The 25,936-nt window shown below is 46.9% G+C and overlaps 1 protein-coding gene across 3 annotated transcripts in view; it reads right to left on the bottom strand.

Annotated features, from left to right (window-relative positions):
- Positions 1-25,936, bottom strand: part of akt3a (v-akt murine thymoma viral oncogene homolog 3a) — an 84,398-nt gene that overhangs the window by 24,837 nt on the left and 33,625 nt on the right. Inside the window, exons 1-2 of one of the 3 annotated variants that reach the window (XM_020046520.2) lie at positions 22,567-22,586; positions 1,197-1,322 (exon numbers count right to left, since the gene is read on the bottom strand). Coding sequence is in view for 2 of the 3 variants with exons in the window: in XM_010888755.3 (XP_010887057.1) it covers positions 1,197-1,322; positions 9,290-9,296 (133 nt within the window). In the remaining variant the exon portion in view is untranslated. Of the gene's footprint in view, positions 1-1,196; positions 1,323-9,289; positions 9,312-22,566; positions 22,587-25,936 lie in introns of those variants that run through there. The other 2 variants (XM_010888755.3, XM_010888754.3) reach the window with 2 other exon arrangements.

The raw sequence follows: 25,936 nt of genomic DNA, 5'->3' as shown, positions 1-25,936 counted from the left end.
GCCAGCCTCCCCAGCACCACCTGTCCTCCCAGCTTTAGGCAGCAGATGTGGCAATACTGTAGCCCTGCCAAGCCAGCCGGGGCCGGATGTATGGCCTCCCTCTCTCACCCAGCCTTTAGATTAAAACCTGGCCACTGGCCGCTACGGCTTCCTGACGGATGGAGGGAGGGAGGAGATAGAGGGCCGTGGGGGAGAGATACCGAGAGAGGAATGAAAGAGAGGAGAGAGAGAGAGGCTGGAGCTCAGCTTCCTCCATGTGTCCTGGTGGAAACCCAGTCAGGCAGTATGGATAGACACGTCCATTTGTTATTTATTTCCCCAGCAGTAACTACCCAGCAGCCAAGTCAGAGGCCCTGGTCAGTTCCATCGCGCTTTGAAACAAAAGGATGTTGCTGGATTTCTGTCACGACCACGTAAATACAGTGGTATTAGATGTAGGAACTGTGCCAAGAACTGACAAAGTGTCAAATGTTTCCACCAGCTTAGTGGCTATCAGATTATGCCTAGTTGTTTTGGTACACAGCTGAGGGACGAGGCTGGAGAAATGGTACCACTCGGAAATTCACAGACAAAGCAATGGATGCCAGGACTAACAAGGACTTGGTCACATGAGACAGACCTGTATGTCATTAAAGCCTTGGGGCTAATCAGTGATTGTTTATATATTGTTTGCTCTAGCGGTTTGCATTGATACAATTTGAAATTTACATACATTCTTCAAGAACCAATGGGTAAAAGTAATTTCTTTTAAACAATAGACTTAAACCCAGATTGCCCCTTTAAAGGTTTTGCAGTTGCAAAAATACGAAAGCAACACCGGCCTTGAAAGGTCACCGGCCTTGTCTAGGAACATCACTCATGTTACAAGACGGATTCTTGATGCAGAAACGGATGATCCGGTCATCAAAAGGTGTGTTTAAACCACGTTTGGAGGCTCTGCAGTGTTGGTTTGCAATCAGATTGTTTACAGACGTTGGAATAAATAATTTCAGGTTTGGGGTCTTGATGCTGTACAAAATCTGAACTGAGCTCCTGAGGATCCTGGATGTCGTGGGCGTTGATGCTACGAAACAAGGCCTCGGGTGTGATGGAATTCGAGAGGGGTGAGTTTGACATTATCCAGGCCTGAATGTCACGGTGCCATATCGTTTGAATGACACGAAACGGCGAGCTACAACCAAGCACAGGATACTCACTTGCAACAGAGAAGTTATTGAGAGGATAGGGTAGGTCTGCGTCCTGTGGCTTCTCCTTGTAACCTATGAAGGAGCCATCTGTTTTCAGCAGGAAGTAGCGAGGTCTCCAGTTCTTGATATATTCTCCTGTTGAGAAAGAGAAAGGAGTGGCAAGTTAAACCTTGTATTACACCTGAAAACCGTCCACAGGCACTTTTGTTCATTCGGAAGTGGCTTCTGTTTGAACGTCCATCCAGCCCGATATCGTTCCGACTCTTACCGTGTAGCTTTGCCAAATCACGGGATTATTACGATCAAAATGACAACAACATGTTTACGATCTCAGCGCAGAAATCTCTTCCCCAAACATCATCTGCCTCATTCGGGGTGGACAGGTGTTTGGGTGGGTCTCAGGGACCGGGTACACTCCTATCCTCCAGCCCCTGGAGACTAGCCCCGCTGAGAGGGCCGCAGCACGGGGAGGGGGGGGGTGGCTGGTCAGATCTCCATCGGGGGCCAGAACGGGGACCTTTAACCCTCCCGGCGCGAGAGCGACAAAAAAACAACATCTGTTGAGCAGCTGGTCATCCCGCATTACCAAACAAAACTTCTGGTGCAACAGCCTGCTCCATCTGATAACCAACAGCAGGATTAGGAGGCTGTCAGTGTCTCCGGAACACAGCGCTACATCACACACAGCACTGGGTTGAACACAGACTACTGGAGAGGACGGGCAGCACATCTGCTACAATTGACTAACTGTTCTTTAATAATGTACACTGACTACTGTGAAGTAGAAGCTAGAAGCTATTCTACCTGTTCCCTCAGTGTAGGGGGTTTGGACTTGGGAATGCCGAGAGATATAGGGGCACTTCACTCATGTAAAAAAAAAAAAAAAGTATAATAATAATAAAGGAGCAAGTATTTCAACGCACTCGTGCTTCTTTCTGGTAATGCGTTTGTTGTTTTCCAGCTGCTTTTTGATATTGGTCAGATGATCGAAAAAGCAAATGACAGAACATCTCTGAAACTGGCCTTCCACAGCCTATGTGGATCTCAACCATCATGTTGAGTTCTCTCTAGTTTCAGCTGGAGGTCGTTTCTGTTGCGCCCTCGTTAGTGTGGACGGACACAACGGAATCCTCTATAACGGGAGCACTCGAAAATCCACAAACGTGCACGTTCCGTATTTTCTGTTTTACCTCCTTGTAATTAGACCGCCATCGCCACGGCAGACGCGCGCCTCCCTGACAGCTCTGATCACTTTTCTTTTTTTTCCTCTTTTTCTCTTTTTTACACCGGGAAGGGAAAATAAACAACATGTTCTATTTGTAACATCCACTTAAAGCATAATGACACCAGCTTTTCTTAATTAACACATCAGAGAAAAACACCTGCTCATGTTAATTTGAGGAGACGGAGGTCTTTGCTGGTATGTCTCTGTGAGGCTGGGGTCTGCGGGAGGGGTGGGAGGGGACAGCAGACGAACACAGCGCAGTGCGCCGCGAGGACGTGAGACGCCGGTCGACGGCGATGCCTCTCCTCCGAACTCGCTCACATAGCCTGCCACAGGATCTCACTGCTAACACTCGCTATGGAATGAATAAATGAGGTCTATAAATGATCCCCTTATCAAAACAAGAATCATCAACGTAAGAATCAATAGACCTTTGCTACCAGATGGGAGAGTGGGCGTGACATGGTTAATTGCATGAAGTCATCGAGAGGGAAGATGTCTAGGTTCTGAATTAATCAAAAGCACTGGATATAAGCCAGCAGGTAAGGTGTCATGGAAGACAGAATGGACTTTAATGATTGCTATAAATAGAAATCTCACCAGATTGAGTTTAGTGTTTGAGTGTGGCTTGATTTGTTTGGAAGGTTTTGTTCAAATTAAAAAGGGATGCTGAAAAAAAGTCAAGAAATGTAGATGGATCTATCCGATATTCTACATATACTGAGGGATGTCCAGAACTGGGAACCAGACTATGTAGAACGAGTGACCAGAGGTGGAATGCCAGGGCGTGGACACTTCACGGTCTCAACTTATCCAACGGCGTCCCACCAAACTCTGGGCGTTGGCCTGCTCGCTCAAATTCCCTGCATCTTCAACGGGCTGCTGTAATCTCATACTCCTTGTTATGTTTTGGTCTGAGACAGAATGTTCTGCATTCATCACAAGAATGTGGCAAAAAATATAAATAAAAGATTCCTTCCCCTCGTAGCTCATACTTTGGACTTCCATTGCAAATCAGATGCGAAATGTTAAAATACACATTAAGCTCGGCCACCCAGACAATCAGTTCTGACAGAGACCCAGATCCAAATGCACAATTAAAGCAGCATACTGTACGCCACTCAATTACAAGGCCAGATTAATTGTTCATTTGTCAGTGGACTAAGATAGGCAGGTGGCTGTATGAATCTGGAAAAAGACTTGGATGGGCCACTTCCAACGACAGACGAGCTCTTCCACCAAAAAAATAAAAAAAGCCCAGCAACCAAGCACCATCATGGCTCCTGAGACCGTTTTGCCAACTCACACCTCCATTTTCCTCTTCATTTGACGCAATCGGGTTTTCGATAAAATAAATAAATAAATACACAGCCTATTTGTTAATCAGTCCGAACACGGATTTAATTTAATGCTTTGGCCAGAGCCTGAGTCTGATTTGCAGATGGCTTAAAGATGGGCTTGTGACGGGTACCTTGGGACCAACGCGCTGCCACGTTCCAACACACAGGCCGGGCACGCTCCAAACCACCAACCAGCCCGCCTTGGCACGGCCGTAGACAGACACAGCCTTTCATGCTAACGCCACCCCAGCCCAGGCACCGACACGGGCACACGGACGCGGGCAGCCCTGGGACTGGCCAAAGGGAGGGAGAGGGACGGAAGGAGTGAGAGGGTAGAGAATGAGCGATGGACCTGGACGCACCTGCGCACGTTGCTCGATGCCACCGCAAAGGCTGGGGACGGCAGCAGTGTGCTGAGAGAAAGCGGCTGGAGCCACTTTGACAATTTGGCTTGACTGATTGGAGAGGAGGCTCTCTGACATCGAGTCAATCCACCAGCACAAAAAAGTACCTTGTGTTCTCTTGTTTTTCCACTGAAAATTTTAAAATACTCATGAGTGATTTCAAAGCCAACTTTGAGAGACATATTGACCCACAATCTATACCAATGTCCCGTGTCAGGATACATAAAAAAAAAAAACAACAACAACTATCACTATTAAATACAAATGATGTTAAACTAGATTATATGTGTCGATGGAAAGGTAGTTGATATTAAGAGGGTGATCCTTTAGCGAGACAAAGCCACAGGGATTTGCTGTATTTTCAACCTGAATTGCCAAAAGAGTTTATCCCTTGAGAGCTAAAGGTCATTAATGATTAAGACACTCAGACACAACAAGATGGACTGGGCTCTGACCCTTAGGCATGCCAGCGTTGAAAGGGGGGGCTGCCTGGCGCATGGACAGATTACCCAAACCACAGCCTGGGATGCCCAGGTAATCCATTGGAGAGCCGGGGCATAGAGAGGACCTTCCACCCCCTAGGTGAAAACATATGAATCCGATAAAGTGAAAGACTGAGGACAAAAACAAACCAAAAAAAATGACTAAAATGGAATTACCATTATATAAATATCCAGTACAGTTTTTTATTCTAAATTCTTTGGTACTTTGTGTCTGAGCCCCCTGCCACAGGCCCTTGACCCCACGACGACCCCGGACACAGCTGCCCTGCTGCTTCAATCCAGAGGCTCCCAGACGTCTTACGTAAAACCCAGGACCAGTTTAGGCCAATCCACTTACCGTGTATTAGTGTCATTACCAGACTTGTCCAGAGGGAAGAGTGACCAGGAGGGAGGCGTGACCAGGAGGGAGGCGTGACCAGGAGGGAGGGGTGAACAGGTGGATGTACTGACCAGGTGGATGTACTGACCAGGAGAGATGGGTGACCAGGACAGAGGGGTGACCAGGAGTCAGGATGAACCAGGAAAGCACAACAGCAGATTTGAAACATGTTACATTTCTGTTACTGCTCCAACGCTCTGACCAGCTAGGTATCTACCGCTTGGGTACAACAGTGAATAAAAGGTCACTATATCTTCAATGCTATCCTACTCACAGATGGCTCAAAGCTCTTCACTGGAAAAACCTCCTGTCTTGGAGTATGACAATATTCCAAGAATCCAACCGGAAGTGAATTTCCAAAAACTTCCCATCTGTGAACCACCCTGATGCGTGTTGAGATGAGAGGTTATGTTGTGGTGGTTGTCGTTGTCAACAGCACACCGCTCTTGTTTTGGGGCCCAGGAGTTACAGGCAGATTGACAGAGGCACCCATGGGACCATGGCAGTCCCTGCGGCCCCAGGGAGATTTCAGTCCTGCCAGCTACACACAGCTTGCCCTCCCGGTGCCCCTCTCTGCCCCTCCAGCTGGTGCGGCTCGCAAAGGAGAGAGGTCAGCCCGCTGGATCACCCCAGCCACACACACACACACACACACACAGGCGGGGGGGACAGTGAAACAACAGGCGCTGTCACTGTGGCTGAGGAACACAGGGCAGATCAACACTGGCAATACAGACCGGCTCTCAGAGAGCTAGGACTGCTTCTAGTACTGGATGAGAGGAAAGACCTTTACTCCTATGACAGTTTGTATAACCAACATGACCACAGGGTATAACTATTGATGTGTGGCTACAGCTTTAGATATGCAGATTCCATGCAAAAGTCACATCTTAAATGAGACTTGGCCCCCCTAATCTATAATGGTCATAAGACCGGTAAAATAAAGTCTGCACTCCCAAAATTTTGAAAGAAAGAGCAATAAAGGAATATGGCTTGATTTGGAGATTTGGGATTTTTTTGGGAGGGTTGACCATTAGGTTGAATCGCCTAGGATATATAGAAATGTTCCATAACAATAGGTAGTACAGTATATGGAAATAAGGATGAGACTACTAATTAGTTTTAATCTGTTTAATAATGATAATTTCTCATGTAGAAATGCTGTGACCAATTAATTTTAGGAAAGGAAAAACACCTCATGTCCAACAAAAAAGTGGACATACAGTATCAACCAAAAGTTTGAACACACCTAAGCCTTCAATGGTGTCTTTGTTTTTTCTATTTTTGACATTGTAAAATAATAGTGAAGACATTAAAACTATGAAAGTACACATATGGAATCATGTAGTTTACAGTTAAAACAAAATAAAAAAAGAATTAAACAAATCAAAATACATTAATATTTTAGATTTTTCAAAGTAGCCACACACTCTTGCTTTGCACACTCTTGGCATTCTCTCAACCAGCTTCATGAGCTAGTCACCTGGAATGCATTTCAATTATCAAGTGTGTCTTGTTAAAGGTTTTTAGAATTTCTTGTTACATTTCAGTTAAACTAAAAATAATTCCACTGATACCACATCTGTCTGTTAACTTTTTGGGTTTTAGGGCCTCTGCCAATAACTAATTAATTGAGTAGAATGTACTACTAAACTGTGTGGTTGTTTCATCTAGCTCTTCTGGAAAAAAGCATCTGCTAAATGACTAAAATGTAAATCCAAATGTTGAGACAAGGTAGTGTTGGTATTAAGATGACCATCATTATGTATGTACTGTATGTCATTACTTTAAGACATGAGAAGGTCAATCAATCTGGAAAATGTCAAGAGTATTGAAAGACACCAATACTGAAGGACACCAATAAGAAGAGACTCGCGTGGGCCAAGAAACACCAGACATGGACATTAGACTGGTAGAAATCTGTCTTTTGGTCTAATGTGCCCAAATTAAAAAATGTTGGCAGCAGCCGGCAAGCCTATGTGAGACACACAGTGTGTGAATGGATGATCTCCTCATGTGTGGTTCCCGCTGTGAAGTGTGTGGTGGAGGAGGCGTTATGGTGTGGGGGTGCTTTGCTTGACGCGGTCTGTGATTTATTTAGAATTCCAGGCACTCCCAACCATTATGGCTACCACAGCATTCTGCAGAGATATATGTCTGGTTAGTGCTTAGTGGGACTATCCTTTGTTGTTCAACAGGACAATGACCCAAAACCCATCTCCAGGCTGTTTATGGGCAATTTGAACAGGAAGTAGAGTGATGCAGTGCTGCATCAAATGACTTGGCCTCCACAATCACCCAACCTTAAACTAAGAGATGGTTTGGGATGACTTAGATTGCAGAGTCAAAGAAAATCTGCCAAAAAGGGAATGGGAATTCCTTCAAGATTGTTGGAGAAGCATTCCAGGTGACTACTACATGAAGCTGCTTGAGAGAATGTGTACAAAGACAAACAGTGGCTACTTTCACAGCAAATATAAATGTATTTTGGCAAGTTCTAAAATATAAATGTATTTTGGTAAGTTCAGCACTTTTTTGGTTCAGTATTAATGTCTTCATGATTACTCTTCCTCAGTGTGGAAAATAGTACAAATAAAGAAATACCCTTGAATGAGTAAACATTGAGCCAAATGTTTGACTGGTATTGTACATCTCCAGTAAATCTCCATCCATGGGGCTAAATCTGGAAGATCACTGACTTGGTCCATCCCCTTCTCTGTCTCCCATCACCCCGACACCTCCCTCTCCTGTCCTCCGTCTTACCAGTCAGTCCCTGCAGCACCAGCAGTGCTCGCTAGATGGCGCTGGCTCCCTGGATCAGGCTGTCTGCCTCCTCGTCTGCCTGGCTGGATACACAGACAGCACAACAGGCCACAGTGGTCGGTGAGTGACAGAGCCACTGCAGCCAAGAGGCCCTCTCTCCCTAATCCCCTTTCCCTCTCTGGAGCACGAGGGGTGTGTGTGTATGTGTGTGTGTGTGTGTTAGGGGAGTGGCAGTGCGGGCACTGGGAGAGGGGCAGATCCTCCCATTGGGCACAGGTGGCTTCACGTCCGTGGCGTGCTAGACTCCTCCAACTAAGATGAAAACACCCACTCGCCTAATCCCAATCTGAATTAGGAAGGGGCGGCGGTGGGCCCCCGCTATGTCCCTGATAAACTGGGGGTAGGAGGGGTGAAGGTCAGTCACCTACACGCGAACCTGGGACTGGAAGAGGCAGGGTGGGGAGCGGAGGGGAGCTGCTGTGTCTACTGTTCTCCTGGTCACTACAGTGACTCCAACAAGATGCCGCGGATGAGACATGTCTTCTGATGGGGGGGCCGCTGAAAAGAAAAGTGCTGCTGGGCCCAAGTCAGGCCACAACCAGAGGGTAACAGAGGTCCTCCGAGTGACCCGTTTTACCTCACACGGGACATTGGAGAATGGCAGAGCCCCTGTAACAACTTGACCAGCTCAGGAGCATGTCCTCAAAGACACAGGTCAGGACGCTCGCACAGACTAGATCCCAATCTACCGTACGTACACAACCTGCGCTGACAGGCAACGTTCGAAAACACAAACCTCAACAAGGCACACAACCAAGTGTGAGGCCTTCAACACAAACGCACATACAAACGCAAAACAGGTGAAATTCACTACGCAACACGCTTGGAATAGCGATGTAGTTGACTCGGTGTTTGGCCAGCGCTACGTTGTGTTACCATGTAGAATTGGGTTTTGCTATGAAAACCAGACTAATTAACACGATTATCGGAGGAACTGTTAACCGATTAGAGCTCTTAATCAAATAGCTTAAATCGCTGTTCTTGCCTCTATCCGTTTTCCAATCTAATCAATGTGCCGGTTGAGATGGAACGGAGCGCGGCTGTTTAGGAGCACGTTACACTGGGTCATGACATCACGTAAAAGGTGCTTCACATCAATAATCACGGTGTGATAAGAAAACAATATTCTGGTGTAACTTCCCCTGATTTCATTCGATGTACATCGCTGTTTCAATTATGTTTTTCGGATTTCTCTTCTCACCCCTCAATGAAATAGACTTCAGGTAAAATTGAGGTAGGACTATACTATATAAGTCTAATCGGTGAATTATTCACAATTAGGAATCTAGAAACAGCACGCCACATCCAATATATTTGAGCAAGGCGAGAAGGTATTGATTCGGGACCGAGAAATCTTCCAGATATTCACGGTAATGAGGAATAAATAATAAATACCAAATACCAGAGAAACCACCTCCTCAGACCCACCTAACATCTTATCCCAAAGCAGTTCTGACAGTATTTCCTAACTCCTTTGCCTCAGCGCCGCTGTAAGAACATAATAGTTAATATTTTAACAGCAATGCGACTGTGGTCTCTTTCCACAGCGTGAAATTCATCGAAGCCCCTTCCCTTTATTACACATTATAATCCGCCCATGCTAGAGGCTGCTGCAGAGACGACGTGATTGGTCCAATCATCGCTACAGAGGGTTGCCTGACGCTGTCAGTTATTCTGATGGGGGAGGGGACGACTAACTCCCAACTGTTGCCTGACGTGACAGGGAATTAACTTTAGTTAAAGAGTGCTGGGAGGGCGTTCCTGAGTGTAAGTCTTGATTCCCAGAAAGCGGCATTAAGACGAAGGCAGTGCTAACCACCGGAGCGCAGTGGCGCTGCGGTTCCTGACACTACTAACAATTTGACTATGGTCACTCGGCAGTAACTGACCGACGGGGGAGCCTGAACGTAAACACCAGAATGTATGATAATTTTAGACAAATGGTTAAACCACATACAGGGACCATGTCTGACTGAAACACACCAGGAAAGGTGTGCATTCAATGAATCTAAACTCTAATGACAACACTCGTGTTCCGAGGGTGACCCGCTTCCTGTGAGACAGGGGTCAAAGTGCGCTAAGGGCCCTGCCACTACCACCACAACAGGCATTGTTAATTCATTCGGGTCACGTGTTGTACGGGCCCCTGGACTGTACAGTCATCCATTATGGATACACACACCCAACAAAAAGCAGGAACACCTAACGTCACCTGCAATACATCCAAACTAATACTGATATGAAACAATAAAGACAATAAATGCCAGTTGATACTGAGAGCTAAAACTCTATATAAAAAAGTTGTTGTAACAAATAGGATCATTCGGTTAAGGGCTTAACGAATTACATGCTGGTTTTGTTGGATTAAGCCTGCGAGGAGAGACTTTAGTGTTTGCCTTCTATTAAGAGAGAGGAAAGAAAGGGGAGGTTGTTCATGACAGAACCAAAGCGATCCCACTGAGTCTAAGTGCTGTGAGTGATCACGTCAGTACAGTGCAATGAGGTGAAGGACAGTACAGTAAAGTACAGAGCCAAACCAGGTTGGTGTGCATCAAATTAGTCAAATTTTTACAGTACCGAGGGGTACAGTGCAAAACCAGTTTAGTCTGAGTTAAATTAGTACAGTACCGAAGGGTACAGTGCAAAACCAGTTCAGTCTGAGTTAAATTAGTACAGTACAGAGACGGTGAACAGGTGCAGGATTGGCTGGCTGCATGGTGGTAGAGGCCCTGACTGGCCATTATATCCAGAGTGGATGGATGGATGGATGGGGCTGTATTCTATTATTTATTCAGGAGTGTTGGGCTGAGCAGGGCTCTGGGAGGCAGCTGGCGCAGGGAGGGGGGGGGGGGGGACAATACAGAACCCCCCCTGCCCCATTGTCCACCCCCCCCCCCAAACAACCCCCTACTCCCCACTCCTCATCTCATTCCACTCCGCCACCACCGCTTTTATGCTATGTCCTGGCCCCTCTCTTCCAGTAAACGACCCCCGCTCCCAAGACCCCTACGCAGACGCGAGCTCGCCCACCGCAGCCCCGATAATCCCCTGTACCCCACTCTGAAACACTCACACACCCCCAAGACACTACCACTCACCCATTCCCACGCCACACCCCCGTGCTAAACACTAATGAATTAAGGCTAACAGCGCCACCAACCCCAGCCAAACCCATTTAAACTGGCCCATTCAGGGGGCTCTTTGAGGCCCAGACGGCAAGAGCACTTGAACTCACAAACTGCTGTTCGTAAAGTGGATCCGGCATGCACGGTGTCTTTCTGGAGTCAGCAGACTTCACGCGGCCTCTGGAGGCCTTAGAACGAATTTGAGGAGGTTTAGTTAAAGACACAAAGATTTGTCTTCTCTCCTTAACCAACTTATAAGTTGATAGACTGTGTTCTGCATTTTCAATTGCTTGCCTAGATTATTGAATAGGAATGATGCTAATAAAGCCAGCTGGGCTGTGGAGGTGACGTATCTGTGAGGAGCTGTCCTTTGTTTCCTCCTGCCTTCAGTAAAAGATCAATACAGCAGTGCTGTCAGGAAGAGCATTTTGGCCCAGACTAAGATGCCCCTGTCCCTCTCTTAATTGCACTTGGCAGGCACAGAGGACAAAACCGAGAGAGAGACAGATAGACAGAGAGAGACACAATCTAGTTAATGCCTCTCCATCCCCTGTAGCAGAGCCGTGCACTTCATAATTTATCAAATCATCATTCATACACACTTAAGAAAAATACTATCATCGCTACAACTTAGCACACTCTACTGCTTTTGCAGGAAGAAATTAAAAATACATGAAGAACAGGTCTTCTAACAAGAGAGATCCCTCACAGGAGAGCATCCCCATTCTACTCCCTTCCAGGAGGATATCGAACTACATTTACAGCAAAGAAAGAAATGCTGAGGAGAATGATCAATGACCCCGCTTGTGATCCCTTTTACTGTCCCTGATTAATAAGTCATTGCAACGTCTTGCCAGGCTGCCAAGCCCATCACGTCCTGACCTGCCCCCCGGTAAACCTCCCTCCCTGGGGTAAACTGTGCGAAAGGGCCCTGTTGGTCAGTACGGCCCAGGCCCAGACTCTTTGTGAGGGCACTACCAGGGGGAGGGGGTTACGGGGTGGCGTGCCCTGGGAGAGGCCACAGCTGTCAGCCCCGTCCCCCTGTCCCTCCACCGCACGACAACACCCCAACGTTCGTCACCGCTGCTCCTGTCCTCTCCAATATGGCACTACTGAGGGAAGGAGCTCAGTGACGAGCCGGGTCGGAAAGGCACTGGGGATGTTGTGGATGTGTACTACTGTTCACCTAGTAAACCCCGCCCAACGCCCCGCCCCCCACACCCTGGTCGCGCTGGCCCCGCCCACAGCAGCAGCCTGCCAGTGTGTCTCAAGTTCCAGTCATTATGCCGCACGACATCTGCACATGTTTACGCGTCTCTCTCCTTCCATCGCCCCCCCCATCAACCCGCCCCTTCCGTCACAATGCTCTTTCTCTCTCTCTCCTCCACACACACGCACACGCACACACACACACGCGCTCTTCAAAACACCCACTGGAGTTGCTTTTCTTGCCGGCAGATGGCAAGTCAACAATCGCCCCGCCAACATCACCGGTGCATCATTGACCAGTCGGTGGCCCCCGAAACCCAAGCACACATACACCCCCTCCACACCCGCCCACCCAACTCCCTCTTCCTCCCCCTCATTCTCTTTCTCCCCGTTTAACCCCCTCCTCCTCTTCGCAGACACAATAAGGCCCCCTTTGTTTTTCTCTCCCTACAATACAGCTGTTTAAAACCATTTGTGGGGACCAGAGCCTCTCTCCTACTTAAAACGTGCGCACTCTATAGCACACACCGCACCACTCGTACACACGCGCCGCGCTCGCTGCCGCTGTCGAGTGTGTTTAGAGGGTGTGATGGGTTGAAGAGGCAGAGGAACAGCTGCCCAGCGGAAGCAGGCAGGAATACAGGTCCAATAGGAGGTAGGACTGAATACAAGTAAGAAAGGACTCAAAGACTTTCAGGAAAAATATAAAAAAAGAAAAACACAAAAGGGTTGTACTTGTGGTGCTTCTGTTGTGCTTTGATTGGTCAGATATGCTGTTTGTAGGTGTGTGTGTACAGGACGTGGTACAACACTATCAGGGCAGAGTGTTAGGTGTATGTGGGGTCACAACCTCCTAATGCCCCCAACTGTTTCTGCATTCAACTCGTTGCTTGCTCAGACAAAAAATTATAATAATAAATACGACACTATCTTAACCCTCTTGAAGCACTCTTCTGCTCCTGGCTCTTTATTAGCAGTGGCAGTTGTCCAGCTTCCCACTTAACTCAAGTGTCCTGGTCTGTTTGTGGATTCATCAGTTTACAAGTGGACATTCTGCTCTGCTTAACTCAGGCTGAATAAAACCAGACAGTGGTTTTACTGTTATAATTCAAATGAACGAGACTACATCAGAACCAATGCCATTGATAAGATGCCGGGTTTCTAATCCCATGAGACCAGCCCAGAGCACGCTGCTAGCTATGTGTCCTGGGTTTGAAGCAGCCAGGGACATGGCCTTTAACATGCCCTACATCTGTTTCTATTGTCTGACCGTCTGTCTTCAACTAGCACTGTCCAGCTGCTAGCAGTTTGATTCGCTACAAAAACAATGGCAAAAAAAAAAAATGAATATCCAGCCCGTATTTCTTGGGTCCCACCCTCCACACCCAACACTTTCCCGCCCCCACCCCTTACCACCCACCCCACACTCCACACCCAGCCCTTTACCTCCACCCCACCCTCCAAACCCAAAGCCAGACATAGAGGGCGACAGCAAGACAGCCAGACAGACAAGGCAACAGCAAGCCAAACAAGGCGACAGCAAGACATGCAGGCAGACAGATGAGAACGCAGGTAAGCAGAAATGCCAACAGGAAGACTTGAAGGCAACAAGACAGACAGGCAAGTCAGGCAGGAGAGACAGCAAGTCAGGCAGGAGAGACAGCAAGTCAGGCAGGAGAGACAGCAAGTCAGGCAGGAGAGACAGCAAGTCAGGCAGGAGAGACAGCTAGTCAGGCAGGAGAGACAGCAAGACAGGCAGCAAGGCAAACAAGCAGATAGCTAGGCAGACAGCAAGACAAACAGGGTGACAGCAAGACAGGCAGCCAGACAAGTCATCACACTCAGCAAGGCAGACTGAGCAGGAGACAGAATTCAGGAGCCTGAGAGCCAATCTGAGTGTTTAGTGGCACTCAACTGGACATTAACAGCCACTGGATGTTACACCAAGGTGTGACACTAGGAGGGACCTGCAGAACTGCTTCGAGATACACTGCAAAACAGCTATTACAGGAGGCAGTCATCGAGGTAGTAATGAAGGTAGTGTAGGAGTAAGCAACAGAAGTAGTAATGAAGGTAGTGTAGGAGTAAGTAACAGAAGTAGTAATGAAGGTAGTGTAGGAGTAAGCAACGGAAGTAGTAATGAAGGTAGTGTAGGAGTAAGCAACGGAAGTAGTAATGAAGGTAGTGTAGGAGTAAGCAAAGGAAGTAGTAATGAAGGTAGTGTAGGAGTAAGTAACGGAAGTAGTAATGAAGGTAGTGTAGGAGGTAGTCATGGAGGTAATGGAGGTGATACAGGAGGTAGTAAAGGAGATGATACAGGAGATACATTAAGAGGAATGTTTACATATTTTCCTTCAAGCCAATGGACAATTTACTCCAGAACATTGTACAGATAGATAACTAAAAGGAAAAACCTGAATAAATGAGTGGAGGAACATAAAGAATGCAGATGCTTCCACACAGGTGTATTGCATGATACAATTATGAAATTAACCTCCTATTATGCTCTGAGAAATGTATAAAAATGCTGAGCAGGCCCAGTTGACCTTGACTGTGGATGAAGTTGGCAATAGGAAAAGATCTAAATGACTTTGGAAGACATTTTAGTGCACGGGTGACACAGGTGACACAGGTGACACTGGTGACACGGGTGACACGAGAGACACGGGTGACACGGGAGACACGGGAGACACGGGAGACACGGGAGACACTGGTGACACGGGTGACACGGGTGACACGGGAGACACGGGTGACACGGGTGACACGGGAGACACGGGAGACATGGGTGACACGGGAGACACGGGTGACACGGGTGACACGGGAGACACGGGTGACACTGGACGGTTGGTGATCATGCAAATGATGTGAATCATATGCTATGGCTTTCAACCACCATCATCCACACACCACATGAGGGAATTTCTTTTGTAAGGATGTTGTTCCGTCCCTCCAGTCGAGCTCCAGAGACTCGTAGAATCTTTTCCAAGTTGCATTGAAGCTGTTCTGGTGGCTCATGGTGGACCAAAACCTTACTGAGACATTTTATATTGTTTTTTTCCTTTAATTTGTCACCCGTCCCTACTTCATAACATTGAGTAAATATGGCACCTAATAGCCAGAACCTAGATCTAATCTTTATTCTAGCCAAAAGGGCTCGGGTGTCTGGTAGCACAGAGAACAGTCAATGGCTCGGTCTACATGGCAGAATACAGTAGAAAGCAAGCGTACCTAAGACCCCAGTCAAAGCACTAGCAAACACATCCGCCGTAGACTCGCTGCTCCGTTTTGTTTCACACAGTGTATTTGAAGTGAAGTCATCTCGTTCCACCGCCACACTGGAAACTCCAACTTAAACAGAAGGAGGGGGGGTGGCAGTGAGGGAGGCAGAGCAGCGTGCCAGCTTGCCAGTATCTCTGGAGCATCCAGTGTGAATAGGAGCCAGGGCAGCTTATCTAGTAATTTATTGCATGTGCACAGCCACCCCCCCCCACCCCGTCGCCCCCATCTCTCCTTCTCAGAGAGTGTGGGTCCAGGCCTGTCATTAGTTCTGTGCGGTGCGTCTGTCTTTACCTTACGCCACAGTCCAACCCACCAACACCCCCCCCCCCCACACACACACACACACACAAACACACACACCATTAAAAACACCAGTAATGAGGGGGATGAGAATTGCTAATTGTCAAACTTGAACCCTGCCAGTTGGCCATATGGGGGACATTTATCCCCTCAGAAAGCCATGCTAGCCGTCACTTACATGATTAGGACAGGATTCTATAACGTTCTGTTTCTGTCAGGGCTTTTTTCTTTTGGGGGGGGGGGGGGGGGGGGGGATTTTTTCCTGGAAAGCAAATGAATAAGTGTCCGTTTGGCAACTGGAGCTGGAAGACCAGTGTGGTGGTGATTGGGACGACGAAGCGCAAATCTCTCTCATTTATTTTCTTTCTCCATCCAAGATCTGTACGCCTCGATTTCCCTTCAGGTACAAACGAGGGGGGGGGGGGGGGTGAAAACACACACGTGTTGAGCCGGACTAATTACTGCAAGTGCGAATGAAAGGTGTTATGCGTACCAGGCTGTATTTATTTCTGAAGCAGATTCCCGCACACTCTGTCTGAAAAGTTGCCTGGGAGTTGGGTGTGAAGTAGGAGTCGCCTGACTGTCACTGGGGTCTCAACACGTGGACACATGGAGACATCTGCCAGGGCCACCAAAACCACTGTTACATACCACACATGCCAGTCCAAACAGCAGATATATTAAAAGAAACCTTTAAAGCATTTACAAAGATGGAGACAGCTGTAACCAAGCACACAGCTTGGCCTCTGTTGGTGGGCACACACTATAGAAGAGAGGGATTAGAGGGGAGAGACAGAGAGAGAGAGAGAGACAGAGAGAGAGACAGAGACAGAGACAGAGACAGAGACAGAGACAGAGACAGAGAGAGAGAGAGAGAGAGAGAGAGAGAGAGAGAGAGAGGTTGACGTTGAAGGTTAAGGTCAGCGTTAGTGGGAGTTGATCATTTCTGGGATAAAGACACCATTCCAACAGAGGTCAGGCTCCACTGGGCATGGTGAAGTGCGGACCAGCTGTTTCTCCGGGAAAACAATATACATTCTGAATCTCGGGTCACCTCACTGTACATTGGTCAAAGTGACATTATGAGCACAAGCTGTGAATGAAGAGTCCGACTCGGACCCAGGCCGTGTGCAGCAGACCGGCAGGCAGAGCTTATGGCATATTCAAGTCCCTTGTGAAGAATGCATCATTGTTAAGAGCAACGTGAGGTTGAGCGTCGGACACATGGTTCAACCAAGGAGAGAATAATATGGCACATATTTGCCTGCAACGAAATACACACTCTGAAGTATTGACACAGTGGACAGACCTTCCATTGTTCAGCCAGATGCCATCAAGCTAAAGACGGAGGAGCCACCCCTGCCCTGGCAGAGAATGGGGAGGTACAGTAGTACCAACACCTGTTGCAGGAAATGGCTACATTCACACTGCTACTTTACATGTATGAAATGTCAGAGCATTTTCATCTGCACTATAACCTTTCTTTTCTAATACAGGATTCATCAGTATCAGATAAGACTCTGTGCATTCATGTACAATCTCACAAAGGTAATCACAGTGACACGAAAATAAAACTACAGTTGGAAAATTATTTAGTGACTTATTATTATTTCCATAAAATATTTTTTTTCAGGCATTTGATACGCTTTATGCAACATGGAAGTTTGAGAAAGATTGAGGAGTCCCTACAGAAAGCAGTGGGCCAGATCTGAACCCATTCTGTAGCAGATCAAGACTGGAGGCCATAACATCAGATCATCACAAGCAGAAACTATGAACACAAAGTAACATAAAAATAAATCTGTTTTAGTTTTTCTTATCAATCGGGATTTGTAACCTTTTCAGAGACGTGGACCTGCAACCAATAGGTCCCACATTCGAATCTTGTCAGTCAAAGCAAATCATGCTTTAGGATTTGTTCCCGGATAGATAAAAACGTTGCTGGCTTCAACCTTCAGGTGCTGCATTATAGCAAGCCTAAAATAAAACTGTTCACGATAATATTGCAACTGTTTTTCGAAGTGCGCATCCGTGCATGCCCTTTTAGGTCAGGATAGACAAAAACTTTGCTGGCTACAACCTTCAGTAGATACGTTATTTTAAGCCTAAAATAAAACAGAAAATCCACCAGAAATAGTCTCATTATAAACAAAGTAGGCATCCGTGCATGATTCTTGGGGTAATATAGGCTAGATAAAAACCCCTTGGTCTGTAAAAGAGTAGGGATTTCCACGATTCTTTCCTCTTTTCATTTGACACAAAATTCAGTTATCGTCACCTATATTGATAGTTATTGTATCAATGTCATTCACGAATGAAAGAAAAATTAATGTTTTTGTGCCATGAAATAGCTTTGGCTGTGTTAAGTTCATATTCGGACTCGCTAGCAATTGCTCAAATCTTATGACTAGTCCAAGCAGTAAGTTAGATACTAGTCTATTACTGGCTAATAAGCTTTGAAACAGCCAGTGGCAAAAGCCATACAGTTCATAGATGCTATTTCTGGTGGAGGTAAATTTAACAAGAATCGTTTCAAACTTGGCGTGATGTTAATGCATGACAAAATGATCTAATGTCGAGATGTTATACCGACACTGGGCAAACGTATAGCATTGTTGTGTAGTGGTTGAAGAGTTAAAGACACAGCCACTCAAGTGGGAGAGCCGAGTTCAAATCCAGTGAGGGCAACAACATTTATCACTTAATTGCAGGCCGGCTGAACTTGCCTGGTTCCTTTTCTGGTTTGTAACAGTGTTTTGTGTCGGGTGGGTAGATGCTGACAGTAGATGGCGATGTTTCAAATAGGCCTTGCTTATTCATCATTATCAGTATCTTTTACCAGAGAGCAAGAGGTGATCTCCCTGCCCAAGTTATTCCCAAAAATTCAAACTATACAAACTATAGAACTATAATGGCTTCTAGCCTCCCTCACAAAGGCAATATTTTCTCCCTAACAATAATACATGAACTAAAAATAACTTTTAAAAAAACAAATTAGAAATACTTTTATAAACTAAACAAAAATGGGCAAATCTGGTTGGAAAACTAATTTAAAACTACACAGAAAAAAAAAATTGCATATAAAATATCTAGCATATAAAAAATACTATAATAAAACAGCTCAGAACAGCTCCTTCTACTGTATGAACCATTAGGGATCTGAGTGTAAATCATCAGGAAGTGCTGTCCAAAACCCCTGTGAGAAGCCCATCTCCGGCAGCCAGCAGCACATTAATAATACTTCCCTCGTCTTCACAGGAACCAAAAAGGCCATTAACGGGGAGAGTGAGAGCTTCCATTCAACTCCGGGCACTTACAGTGGCAGGCAGCAATGGTCAGAAAGACACAGAATGTCAGAGCGACCGCCGCTACGTCTTGCTCCTCTGAAAGAGCTATGATGGCAGGAGAGTACAGTAGCTGATATCAGCGAGTCTGGGCAAATCTGGGCGAAGCGCTATAGACAATGCAGTGTAATCTTCGACTCTTCAATACAATTAGAAGGACGTTTTCCAGATCCCAGCAGTCTGTGTGCTCCTGCTAATATTAGTGTACGGGAATTGTATGCTACAAACGTAGATTTTCTGAATGTGCTTGTGCTTTTGCCCGCGTAGAAGTAGTCAGTCAGACTTCCCTGACCCAACGTGACCGTAGTCATCATAAACACCTCATCTGCCTTCCGACTGTATCAAATCACATGAACATTAATGCAGAGGCCGGGGGTTGTGGGCTCAAAGTCAATATTCGGCAGCCGGACGAATCAGGGCCACAGCAGCACACTGCCATAGTCTGGAGCAGGTCCTAATCCACGGCTGTATGCTAAATGTAATTGTATTTGTGCCTACAACAGCATCGTAATTGGAAAGCCTCATCCGGCGATGACACGTTTTCCATTAAAGCCTCATCCGCCCACCGCAGGGCTCAAAGTGCAGAGAATCTTTCTCTCCACTCCTCTTTTTCTCTCTCTCTGTTACTTTCGCTCACTAAAGACGGCACTCTAGCTTTTCCCTATGCCTGCAAAAAACAACCAAAACTGAAGCACTTGCTCTCAAGCAATACTCTTAACATCTCCTGAAATCCCCTGAATCCAACAAACCCTGAAAATCCTTGATGTCAAATAAGGCCAAGTGGTCCTCTGACCCTGATTCTTTGGCCCTTGTACCAGAGTCCTCAATGACGGGCCTCTGGCATTTACTCTCCGCCAGGCTGGCCTGTGATTAGCCCGGTGAAATTCATCACGGATTACCAGCGCGTCTCTACTGCTCAAGCCGATCTGGCACTCACTACGACCCGACACGGCTTGCCCAAGCAAATGACCAGTTCCTGGATGACCCATTTGGGTTCGGGCGAGCCAATGAGCAGTTCGGGTACAACCCGCTCCAGCTCGATCAAGCCAAGCCTCTTTACCGGTTCTGCTGCTCGACGTGGCGGGACTCTACATAGTGGGTTGAAAAACAGATCCTTATGGTCTAGCCCACACAAATCATACCCATTAATCCAATTTCCCAGATTAGTCTAGCGGCTCCTCTCCAGACTTGCTCTATTTCTGAGGGGACAGCTTTGCGCAGTATGCTATCAGATGGTACTGTACATCTAGGATTGGGACAGTAGTTATGTTCACCAAGTTATACATGCTTGTGACATGATAGTTTTCCTAGAAAGACACAAGAACTACGAATGTCAGAGCACCTGTCTGTCAAGACGGTGCCGTAACCAGCTATTGCCGGGTCCTACTTGCTCTGACCGTTGCTGACACTATGACAGACGTTTCCTCTCTCAGCGGATATGACCTCTGAACACGTGTGAATGTTCCCTACAACCAAAACGCTAAAGAGCTACAACAACTGAGGCACACGACAAGCGTAGCGGCGCCTGCTCGCTAAGGGAAACCTAAGCCCTACAAGACGACCCCACAGCGTTCCACCAGCTCCGGTGGTTTTTGAATGGCCAGAGCTGTAACAGTGCCCAACTGCAATAGCTTCGACTAGACTGGTCCTCAGAGACCTCCTGGAGAGCCTGTCAGAATCTACCACCAGGCTCTTTCAGCCGAAGGCTCTCTGCGTGTGCATACCTTCACAGATGAACTGCCATTGCCGCTGCCAGTCATGGGGTTTGTGACGTGGGTGGAGAGACGCCTCACGACTGGGGAGGCCTTGCCTGGCCCCCAGGGGGCAGCTGTGCCCCATGGGCCCCAAACCACAGGAAGAAGGGCTGAGTTAGCCACGGAAGGAGCGGTGAAGTGTGAGACGCCTCTACGGAGCTCAACCCCAATGCACCCAGTGTAACGGTCTCCGCGGTGGTAACTGTTAAAAGCATCCATAGTTCCCACAATCACGTGTTTGGGGTATAAGATCATGAGAGGCTCGGGGGGGGGGGGGCTTTCAGGAAGACATATGTAGAACACGCTAATGCACAATCTAGATAACTGCACAGTTACCAGTTACCATACTAATACATTCTTCACCAGACTGGTCAGTTCTATGGGGAAAATGAAACCCAGAGTAACCTCCATCCTTCTGCCCCCTCCACCCCCACCCCCACCCCCCACCCCCCCACCCCATCCAGGGGCTTTGACTACAGCAGTCATCTGGAGGCCCTCTCAACCCACAACAAACAGGTGTTCTGTTTCTCACACACAGCCCCACCACTCTCTCACCCCTCCCTCCGCGCGGTGCAAACTGTTAGGGAGGCAACCCTGCGCTGAAAGCAGCTGCGGCGGCTATAATTAGCCAGTGGGCCGCGGTGGCGGCTGCTGCGGAGAGGAGAGCACTCCCGTTGCCATTGTATAGAGCTGAGTTAGGAAATGAGACGTGCAGACCGGGGCGACGCGTGAATTATGGATGGGGATCTGTGCTCGGAGGATGGCCTGCTCTGTAAGTGCAGTGATGCTGATCCTGTCAGCTGAATGGGGGAGGTGAGAGAACAACCTTAGGGAACCTGCCTCCAGTGAATGTCCCTACCAGTGAACCTGCCTCCAGTGAACCTGCCTCCAGTGAACCTGCCTGGGTTATGTTGTATGAACTAGACTTAATGTACTGATCATTTGTTATTACCAGACTGGCAACCAATAGGGGTCAGTCTTCTACACAGAAGTAGGTCAGAGGGATACTTGGCCTGAGAGACATTTGTGGATATGAAACTCAACGTGTGAATGCGTGAATGAGTAAAGAATGTAATGAGAAAGAAATCCCCTGAAGTGGGAGTTACCAAGATTCAATTGATCAAATTTCAACCAATCCAATGTCATTTACAAAGCCCCCCTTTTTTTTTTCTTTTACATATGCTTATACAGACACCCAGCTTAAAACACAACGATACTGTACACATTCTCTATCTCCTTCTGGCTGACACAAGTTCAGTTTTAGTGGTGGGAAATGAGGCATTATGCAGTGCGGTTGTATTCCCAGGGCATGGCACATCTCAGCATCACCCTGCCTTAAGAAGTCTGAGCAGGAAGGAACACAGTCTTCCTATCCTATTCGCAGAGGGCCGCCGTCACCTCTGTAGCACAGAACAGCCTGTTCCCTGCATCTCAGCAGCCTGTCCCCATTCCGCTGCTATTACTGAGTCCTACTCAAGACGACACTCAGCAGAAAGAGCTAAGTAACAGGAGGAAACTAGATTTCTTTTCTTTCCTAAACTCCTTAAGCACTTTTGAACGTTGCCGCCACAGAGGAGCTATGGGCCAGACGTTAATGGCTGCACATCTCTGCTGGATCTCAGCTGTAAAGTGGTGTTATGTGCAGGCAGGGACAATTTCCTTCATAGACAATAAGACACGTCCATATCACTTACCTACATGACCCGGTCCAGAGATGGTTAGGGCAGAACACGTAGCGCCAGAGGGGGAAAAAAGAGCAAGAAAGAAATGCTTAAGGAAATGTGCTGAATCATCACAGAACCAACTTTAAACGAATGAATTAAATATGGTGCTGTATATCCAGGGTAAAACAAATCAGTGTGTGTGTGTGTGTGTGTAGGTAAGCAAATGCAGAACACGCATACACACACACTGGCCATCCTCCACCATCACACTCATCCCTCTTCCTTGCATGTCAACCGGACCATGACAGAAAAAGCTCCTGGAGAAAAGCAGGCAGGGGGTGTGGTTACGGCCCTCTCGCCACAAAAGCCAGCTTGTCTCCTAACACTTAAGAGCCATTAAAATCACATTGACCCGGTGGCCAGACGTAGGCGCGTGGCCATCGTTGGCCACACGCTCACCCCGCGTACGGAAGCGTTTGCCGGGCCCTTCCACGCCGCCCTCTTCCGCGTAAATCAATGCCATTAATTAGTCCACCATGTTAAAAGATTCTGTCAGCCTTTTAAGTCAGTCCAGTCACGGTTGAAAAGATACGAGCACGGGTGGGCATTTCCACTTGATCCACTGACTGATGAATGGACTTAGTTATCCCGAAGACATACTGAGAAAATGACACTTGAGTACTGACTGGAGGATCAAAGCTTTTGGTGGATATTTGTTGTTAGGTAAGGATGTCATGTATTTTCAAAGAACTATACTTTCAGGGTGGCGTGACAAAGTACTTTCTGAGAACAACCATCACCAACAGATGTTTCAATTGATGTAGATATTCCAGTAAAGAAGCATGACATTTTACAGCCACGTCTGGCCATTTCCTAGTGTACATACTGAATGTTAACTGTACTTTGCCTGCAAGCAACGATTACTGAATCCCTCTCTTGCTGATGCTTGGTGGCCTAAGGCAATCGAAAGTCAAACAGGATCATTCTGGAACATCTTGCGCCTTCTAGGAACAACAACCCCCTTTGGGATCTGTAGAAGGCTTGTGCCGCATTTGCTTAACAGTACTGTTTTCTTGTAACTCTCAAACAGCTGTTCAGCGGCAAGGAGAAATTCAGTCAATGGGATGAAGAAATGTGTGGAATGGAATTGAGAAATAGAGTACAATGGGACTGCGGAACAGTTTGGATAAAGTACCGTGTGTCCATCCAATTCTAACATGCTGGTATACAGGGATGTAAAACAGGGTTTATGAAATACATTTAATTCAATTGATAGTCACGCTATATTGCAAGGTCCCAACTGACCAGCCAGCTTTGATTGGCATGAAAATTAGATACTTAGACTTTGGATCAACTATTAAAAAGACGTCACCAAAACCATAAAGTCTTAGCTCAACCAATGACACCAAAACAGTACACCGTGTCGGCTAAAGCAACAAACATATCCTAAGGTATGCTAAAAACAAAATTCAGTTGAACCGACACTAGCTTCAAAACAAAACAAACTAAAATAGAACGCAGTGAGTGCTTATTTTTTTACAGTAGGCAGTTGTCACCTTTTACTGAAACAGCCGGGTCGAAAACAGGAAGCGATGACGGGAGCCTATAAAAGAAATGTTTGTTTTATCGGGTTAGTGGCACCATAGACTTCCACATTTGCATCCCAATGGTGAAATTCTCTGAACACTAAGGCAGTTGTCTTTTTTAAAGGAATTGGATAAGAGAAAAAGAAGGGGGGTGGGGGTGGTCACAATGAAGACTTGCTTTAGACCAAAACAACCCTTGCCTTTGTCTCATCCTGATTTAAAATGCTTAACTGTGCTCTGGCTCTACACCCAGCATACCAATTAGCGAGGCCTAGCCTCACTATCAGACAATCCCGAGACTGAAAGGTCACTGTCTGGGCCGTTCACAGACACACTGGGGCCCAACACTAGGCCGACATCCCAAATGGCACCCTATTCCCAGCCCAGTTCACTACATTTGACCAGAGAATTACGGCGCCAGAGTCAAAAGTAGTGCACTACAAAGCTACTAAAGTGTACTACAGTGACACATGCTACACACAGAAACCGACAATAACCACATTCAACACACTGCTCTGAAGACACTTCCTCTTTCCTCTCAGACATGGATTTTCATCGAGCTGGCAAGTCTCGTGCGGTGTCGTCTTGGCGTTGACCTCCTCCCGACGGAGTGATCAGGTGTTGCCCAACTGAGGGAGCAGACTGTCCCTTGCCTTGTCTCTTTAGGTCACATCGTGACCTCTCGGATTTGCTACTTCACTTATAGCAGGGAACGCGCCGGAACGTAAACATGAACCACACATCGTTAAAATGCGTTTAAGCTTTAGTTCTTTTCCCACACTTAATGTAGCGTGGGATGTGTCTCACAAGCAGGGGAGGACTGACATGGATGAGCATCTACAATGGGCTTCTGTGCAGGTCAGCGTTTGGTCAGTTGAACTGTGGCCTGTTACTTGGCATTAGTTCACCTGTCAACTCCCAAGTGTTCTACAAAGCATTTACGGTGTTTTGTTCTCACTACTTAAATCCTGACTTCCTCTTTAGCGCTCCTGAAAGGCTGGTATTCCCATGGCACTTTCACTTCCTGTCTATCAGGCAGTGAGGTTTTTTGCAGTTTCTGGGTCTAGGACTGGGGTGCGTGCCCAGAAGAGAACGCTCGAGTAGGATGTGAGAAGAGCGAAAGAAAAAGGCGAGGAGAGCCTGTGTTTGTGTCTTGGCTTGGTTGCAACAAGGCATTTCAACATGACACCACTTAACCATTGATGCCGGTTCTTAACAAGCCATAAAGCCCTTGGTAATGTCAACATTACCTCTTAAGTAGTGAGAAGGCACAAGCATTGTACACATAATTAGTTTGATGTTTTGCTTCACGCACAAGCTCACTGTTGATTGTTCCAATATTTGAATGTGGCTAGGAGGTAATACATTTGCAAATACAGATACCATGTGTGGTGGACTGTCGACATATAAACGCGCTGGGCTCAGTTGGGAAATATTTCCCATGAGATTGACTTGGTGATTTGCAGCTTTTCGGAATGCGCTACCGAACCAACTTGACAAAACATCCTAGGCGCACCATGTCTCATACAGTACCTTAGATTCGACGTCATCATCCAGAATAGTGCCATTAAAAACCAGAAAAAATAAAGAAAATCTGTTTTCCTTAAACAACAAATGACCAATCATTGTCAGTTTCGATGCAATCAACAAGACATTACAACAACTCTTTTGCTGTGAGGTTGAATCTAGAGAAGGATGTGAATGTGCCCCTGCTAGCTGGCCTGCGTGAAACATGCTCAGTGATTGGTGGTGTGGGGGGGGGGGATCATCGGGCAGCTGTGTGGCTCCAGTCACTCCCTCATTAACGATGAGGA

Source organism: Esox lucius, chromosome 5 (assembly GCF_011004845.1).
Source record: "Esox lucius isolate fEsoLuc1 chromosome 5, fEsoLuc1.pri, whole genome shotgun sequence".
NCBI lineage: Eukaryota > Metazoa > Chordata > Actinopteri > Esociformes > Esocidae > Esox > Esox lucius.
The sequence above is the reverse complement of the archived record's forward strand: the minus strand, read 5'-3'. Positions and strand labels throughout refer to the sequence as shown.